Raw genomic sequence first — 7,408 nt, 5'->3', positions numbered from 1 at the left:
TGCTGATCGGTGTTTTGAGTTTAAATAAAGTGTTTATTAAATAAAGCATTTATTCACGGGGATCTGACTCTTTCCATTCGCTTTAAACTTGCACTTTGGTGGTAAGAACTGACTGCGGAAAGTATGGGATTCACGATGTATTCTGAACTTTATCACCCAAATCGAAAACAGAGATGTAAATCAGTTGCTGTTTTCGAAAATTTAGTTAATGATATGTTCAAGTCATAATTTCTCAAAAGTCATGTCTCAATTTTACAGTTTCTAATTATGATGACCAATTGACTCGCGCAATGCCCGGTGGCTAGGGAGAAGGACAACTGTTCGGAATGGGTTGTAAGTAGCTACCCGCATTATTAGAAAGTGAAGGTAGTCATGAAAAAACTGTTGTTTTGAACGAATGGACAAAATGTTTGTATCCAGTTTTAAGTCTAAGGGAGTATTAATGGCTGCACGAATTGAGAAATTGCCACTACACAGTTGATCACCAATGTCTTTTATCTTTTTTTTTTTATTTTTCAACTGACCTGATTCGTATTATGGTGAAGTGAGAAATTTTCGGGGAGGTAGTGAAAATACTTCCATCCCAGTTACACAGGGTTAACATGAGCCTTAGCATATTCTTCCAGCAGGACCTTCTTGCCGTCTCTGTCATCAAGGTCGCTCCTCACAATGCGATGTTCTACAACGTGGTTCGGAGGCAGTGTGACTGGCGCCTTTGTTCTGTGCAAAAGGAAAAAAATACTTGTTAAAATACAAAATATGCGTTTTACGTTCCCCATCAGCGTCGGTTTTTTTACTGGTTTTTTTTTTTTTTACTTTTTTATGAACTTTACTTCTTTTGGTACAGTGTAGTTTAGCAATTACTTGTGATTATTTTTCCATCGTCCTCAACATCTTTTATTGACAAATGCAGGGAAGGAAACATTTTTAGCTTTAAAGGATATCTTGTAAAATTTAAAAAACGATCTCTGGCTAAAACTTTAAGAATACGAGCTTTCGGCTGTTTGCGCTACAGCCTTCAACGGGTAAAATGATAAAAAGGTAAGAAATACTAGGTGTGAAGTACAAAGTAGGAAATTAAAAATGCTAATAACTAAGAATGTTTGTTAAAAATACTAGGTGTGAAGTACAAAGTAGGAAATTAAAAATGCTAATAACTAGGAATGTTTGTTAAAAAGAATGTTGTATTGTCCGGGCAAAGGACAGGAATTGTTGTCCGCATTGGGAGTTAACTTGGAATGCCACGCTTCTAGTGTTTTTCTTGTTCTAAAACTGCCTTTGTCAATAATAGATGCAATATCAAAGTCTATTGCGTGATTATTGGCCCAGACGTGATTGGAAATTCTTGAGCCTTTTGCCGCGGTTTTCACATTTCTGAGGTTTCACATTTTATCCTGGCTGCGGCCCCTCTATCTTTAAAGGATATCATTATAGATAACCTTTAGTATCTTGTGAAGATTCTTATTCTCTCCCAAACATTTAATTGACAAGGGAAATTAGTATTAAGCCGTTCTCTCCAGGCCCTTTTCATCCCAGCGTTCTCTTCGGTTGCTTATATCCCGTAAAACTCAGAAGATGAGAACCGATAGCTCAAAAGAAATGATATTCAACAGTTGGAGCTGTTACAGTACTTACTTGTAAGAAGTGTGAAACTGGCAACTGTGATAACCGCCTCCTTTGAGTAGTAGGAACATAGTCACATCACCTCTCAATATGTTGTTAGAGACGGTCATTTTCTCAAAGGACGGGTCCCAGCCAATTGTCCTCTTTCCCATTATGGGTCCGTCGGCGGGAAAGTTTACGCCGTGAAACATGGATTTGTGTGTAAATAAATTGCCCTCAAGACTTTAAAAATTAAGAGAAATTTGAGAAATCAATAACAAAGATGTAAAATTACCCTTATATCTATGTCACATGCCTAGAGTGCGATGTGCCCTGGAGAATAATGCATTAGCGCATTTTGTTTTTTAGATTTTGTCATTTCCGCTACGATGTTTTTCAAATTAAACCCATTTTCCCATAGATGCCTCTTTAAAATACAGTCGTCTGAATATTCTCTTGTCACTATGCTTTTTCAAGTTGTAGTTTTGTTCCCATGTAGCTTAACAGAAGGCGCTCTCGGGAGAATCACAACTAAGTTACACTTTTAAAAACGGCGCGGCCTGCTCTGTGTAAAAAATGACCTTGAAGATTTCTTTTAAGGAGTATTATCTCAATCCCATACTAAACATTACTTTCATACCCAATGTGTCCACTGGCTGTGGCAACTCCTCCATCTTCAAATGTAAATGACCTTTCATACGACATTCCAGCAGGAAAGGCTTGCTTGAAATAGTCGTGCATGCCCTCAGGATAATAAGTGAAGCACCTATTTCCATATTTGAACGCTGACGACAGAATGTCAAAGGAGAATGGAAGGGGTCCTCCCTTGGTGACCCGAAAAGTGGACTTCTGTATTCCTCTAGAATAAGATGATAAGAGTGTTGAAAATTATTTTCAGAAACAGCTCATGTATGCCCTGAAACACAGGAAAATTAGGAAGACCCAATATTTTATGCTCATGATAATTCAAACTTAAGTCAAATACTGCATAAACTTTCATGCTAAGTTGTAAGAAATTAAAGTATTACAAATGAATTTAGCTGTGACTAAGCTTTTACAGGATAATTTGCAGTAGTCTTTACACTTCGCCTGATTCTGGAAGCAGATGAAGAAGTCGATGTCATAGGCAGTTGGTAATTTGCAAACGTGAATAAAAACAAGCTCATAGTTCATGACTGAAAATCTTCTTATGAATCTTTATCTTGATCACTTTGCGTTTTTAAAAAAAGTCTTTATTCACTTTGGTAATTTCCCAAAATCATTGACACCGTGACATTAGGCCTTATTTGACGGCTGCAAGGTGATCTTATTCAACTCTGTGTTTAACAATAAATTGCAATGCATAGTAACGAAATAGCTCATCGTGGTCTGTCTTTTAAGAGACACTTACTCGTAAGGCTTTCCTTTTCCTTCACCCTCGATCTCGAAGTAATGTCCATTGACACTACCCTTCATTTCAAATTTCATATTCATATCTTTTAGAATGACCTGAATAAGTAAAAAGGAAAGAAACGATTATTTTCTTCTGACAGTAATATTTTTCAAAGACCTAAGCTGGTTTTAATTTACCAGCGCATTTAATTGCTCAGTATCTGAAACGATAAAATATAATTTTTTTTTTTACTATTAAGATACAGCTTACGCCATATCAAATTAACTCAGTGCGCCTCACACCATTTGGCTCTTTATACCTAATTGTCCTTCTCTTTGACCTTCTCTTAAAATATTTCCTTGCGCTGCAATATTTCATCGCATCAGAAACAAACATTGGACTGAATTTAGCTTCAAGGTGAGGTTGAAGCTTCAGGACATGCAGAATGAATTAAATAAGCGATAACTGATACAAGAAGACAGGTTAATTAGTATAGCGACACAACACGACGGCATTTTTCTGTCTGCGGTTTGTGGGGCATGCATCTGTTTCAGCAACTTTTTAACCTGGCGAAATATAGCGCTCAAGTTCAGTTTAACATTTATCTTTTGCCTAGTAGAACTGTCAGCGTGGTGTTATCAGCGAGATGGGCTCGTCTACTGAGGGGCCAGTCTTTACTCACCAGGACGGGGGGGAAGGGGGAATGTTTTTTTTTTTTTTTTCGGGGGGGGGGGGGGGGGCTCTAGTTGTCAGGGGGATCGTCGCCAACAAAGTATAAAGGGGGAGCTATACAAGATTGACTGCAAATTAACCACCAATGACGGGGTAGAGGGAGGGGGGGTCATAAGTGGGGCCATAACTATTATTTGAATCGACCAAAATATTTCAACCCCAACACCCTCCTCCCCTTAGTCGATAAATAATGAGTAGTAACGAAGACAAATTTTTGTTCCCTCAACAATTGCAAATCCTTCTTGGGAACCGGCTGGAACACTCAGACAAATTGAGGCTCATCTGCGAGGATTATTGTTTCACCTGATTTTCACCCGTAGGTCAGATAAAAATTTGCCTTTCTCCTAACGTGTGGATTCCTAGTTGGTTAGTATCAGCGCCCAGCTAGTATTTGAGAGGCACAGGTTTGAATCCTGTCGAAGTCTAATTTTATCAAGCCAGGAGTGATGGCTCCTGTCAAGCTTATTTTCTGCTTATTACAGCTCACCTGCGAGGATTATTGCTTTACTTGATTTTAGTAAAAAAGTCATAACGTTTGAAGAGCATGTTTTGGGTGTGGCATAGCAATGTGCGTTCGGACGATTTTACCTTATTCTTTGTTACCGGGGCAGATTCGACTTTCTTTGCTTAGTTCCAAGAATTCACTAACCTGCTTTGAAAGAGACATGTTGAGGATAAGCCGCTTGATTTTCCAAACTGGATTACGAGTTGAGATAGCCTGTTGTAGTTCACTCCGTCGCCGACCAAGCTGAACTGACCGGAGCTTTAGGGTGGATTGATGTTAATAACTAAGATAGAACAAACAAACGCTCATTGATGATAATGATAACACGTGAACCATCATGTGATATTTAACAATTGGTTCATGCTTAGTGCGGGTGTGTTTGTAACTTTAACTTTAAGTAAAATTTAAAAGGTGTTTCATATCATGTAACATAATAGTAATCCTTCAATACCTTTTTGTTAGATTTGAGACTGTTTATAGCAACTTATTGGTTAGTAATCTGTTTCGTCACACGAAGGTGCACTAATGAATGATTGTTATCAAATTTAATTTCCTCTTTAATTAAAATACCACTTGGACAAGGCACTATTTAATTAGTCAATGCTTTGCTAGAGTCAAGGTCAAAAACAAATAAAAAAGAGAGGCGGGGGGACCCTCGAGGGCGGTACACGGACACAAACGATTACATAATCAGATGGTTTGGTTTTATCAACTGAGTTGACAACGTGACTTGACTGTCGAAGGACTAACGCTCGAAACGTCATCTTTAGAAAGAATTTAGCTCCGTAAAGTAGGCCTCAACGATGAACATGTAATTCTTTTCACAACCGAAATTTTAATTTACTTGATCAGTGGTGTGGATGTCGGCTGACCCCTGACGATGGATAGGTTTTAGTTTTTCGAGCCCGAAAAAAGCTGGGCAAGGAATAATGCTGCTGATACAATACGTCAAGGCCCTTTGTTGCTCTCTTGCAGAGGAACTGTAATAGCGTGGTGCAAGACAAAGTTTATGCACTCGTAGCATATTTTTTCGTTGAACCAGACGCAGAACTGTAAGTCTCGCATTTTCAAGAGCGCCATAACTTTATAAACACAGAACCTAGGAATGTAATCTGATTATCTCTTATGGAAAGTTGGCAATAACTGATCATGAATGTGCTTTACCCTCAATAAGGATAATTTTAAAAATCCACTGGAACACCCTGCTTTAATTTTCGGCTTTATTAGGTTCAACAAAATTATATCCGGTTTCAAAGAAAGTATTGTAGTCGTTTCATGCTTCTCAGCCGTTGTGAAGTATAAAAGCGTATGCTTGGCGTTTTTAATTCCTTCGGTCCGTTCAATGTTTTTATTGTTACTTTTAACATTTTATCCTCATCTTAGATGCTGACCTTTTAAGGAAACAGACTAACTTCAAAATTGAACCAATTCATGTTGCTTTGACATCGAACTTTATTAAATAGTCAAAGCATTGACGACTAGTATTTAATTAGTCAATGCTTTTCTGGAGTCAAGACCCTGGGAATACTTTGAACTGTCAAACACGAATTGCCCTTAGGTGCCGCGGTCAGCTAAGGTCAACCATGTTTTTTTTTATATACATCATGCTGTTTTCTGTGATTTTGTTAAGTCTAGTTATAGACTTATTAAGTCTTGTTAAGTCTAGTTCCTTTTAAAGGAACTAGAACTAGACTTTTTATTTTTTTTATTCTAGTTCCTTTTAAGGAAACAGACTAGCTTCGAAATTGAACCAATACATGTTCACAAAAATATGGGCGTTGCTATTGACATCGAACTTTATTAAATAGTCAAAGCATTGACGACTAATATTTAATTAGTCAATGCTTTTCTGGAGTCAAGACCCTGGGAATACTTTTCGACTATCAAACACGAATTTCCCTTAGGTGCTGCGACCAGCTAAGGTCAACCATATTTTTTTTTAATGTACATCATGCTGTTTTCTGTGATTTTGTGAAGTCTAGTTATAAATTTCGCATTGGATGGACAGCAACTTGATATCGATGAAATACTTCCACACCCTTTGTTGCTCTCTTTCAGTGGAAGTATACATCCAACAGGTGGATGTACTTGCGGCACTGTGTTCCGTCACTACTGCGGATTCGTGTTCGTAATAACGGGGTGCAAGACAATGTTTATGCAATCGTAGCATATTTTTTCGTTGAACCAGTTGCACAGCTGTAAATTTCGCATATTAAAAAGCGTCATAACTTTATAAACACAGAGCCTGGGAATGTGATCTGATTTTCTCTTATGAAAAGTTGGCAGTAACTGATCATGAATGTACTTTTACCCTCAAGAATAATAGTAAAAAAATCCTCAGGAACACTCTACTTTAATTTTCGCCTTTATTAGGTTCAGAAAAATTATATCCAGTTTCAAAGAAATTATATTATAGTCATTCCATGCTCGTCAGCCGTTGTGAAGTATAAAAGCGTATGCTTGACGTTTTGAATTCCTTCGGTCCGTTCAATCTAATAATTACATAATCAGCTGATTTAGTTTTTGTTAAATTGAGTTGAGAACGTGACTTGGCTGACGAAGGACTAACGCACGAAATGTGTAGAATGGCTTTTGCGTGGAAGTTCACATCATCAACTCAGTTGATTAAGGGAAGAATTAAATAGCTTTATTAAAGAAAGAGCCCTGATAAAGCAAGATCCGGTCCACTAACGGCAATGAATATTACTGCTACGTCCACGAAATTGACTGCTCTTTAACAGTGGAAACGATTTAGGCAATTCTGGTACTTTTGGTGCTGAAATGAAAACAATTGTCCGCAAAGTCAATGGTAGAAACTAGTTACAACGTGATGCGTTTGGCACAATCAGTTTTGCTATGTGCAGGATGCTGAAACACTCTCCATGTTTTTCAAAAGCTAATTTCATTTTATCGTTTGAAGAAATATCGACGAAATACAGTTTCAAAAGAAAGTGCCTCAACAGAATTTGGGAAAAATACTAAATTTTAAAGAGTTCACGGTATCTAGTTTTTTGCCCCAACCTCCTTACTCTCAATGTGGATCCATTACTTTCAAAAGATACGTTTTGACATTCAATTGAAGCGACGCTGTCGAGACTGATAACCTTTGCGCATTCCATTCTATTTTCGTAGTATTCGAGGGTGTGCAGTCTTAATCAATATCAATACCGTCAAATGCCGCCCATATGTTTGCATTA

General features: G+C 37.7%; 1 protein-coding gene across 1 annotated transcript; it reads right to left on the bottom strand.

Moving 5' to 3' along the window:
• Positions 1 to 492: 492 nt before the first annotated feature.
• LOC113672100 (GFP-like fluorescent chromoprotein amFP486) lies at positions 493 to 4,487 on the bottom strand. Its single transcript, XM_089195089.1, has 5 exons — positions 4,356 to 4,487; positions 2,993 to 3,090; positions 2,243 to 2,461; positions 1,636 to 1,845; positions 493 to 720 (listed from the first exon to the last, which is right to left on the bottom strand). Exons 1-5 carry the CDS (start codon positions 4,371 to 4,373, stop codon positions 588 to 590), a joined length of 678 nt encoding a protein of 225 aa, XP_089051215.1. The 5' UTR covers positions 4,374 to 4,487; the 3' UTR covers positions 493 to 587.
• Positions 4,488 to 7,408: the final 2,921 nt, after the last annotated feature.

This window comes from Pocillopora damicornis, chromosome 2, assembly GCF_964200805.1.
Source record: "Pocillopora damicornis chromosome 2, jaPocDami1.2, whole genome shotgun sequence".
Classification (NCBI taxonomy): domain Eukaryota; kingdom Metazoa; phylum Cnidaria; class Anthozoa; order Scleractinia; family Pocilloporidae; genus Pocillopora; species Pocillopora damicornis.
Note: the sequence above shows the minus strand (reverse complement) of the source record. Positions and strands in the feature narration are given on the sequence as shown.

Bases quoted from the DNA above. Each gene is read 5' to 3' on its own strand.
- LOC113672100 (XM_089195089.1), bottom strand. The intron at 2,462-2,992 runs GTAAGTGTCTCT...ATCTTATTCTAG, and splicing joins GGAAAAGGAAAGCCTTACGA to AGGAATACAGAAGTCCACTT. The intron at 721-1,635 runs GTAAGTACTGTA...CCTTTTGCACAG, and splicing joins CAGTTTCACACTTCTTACAA to AACAAAGGCGCCAGTCACAC.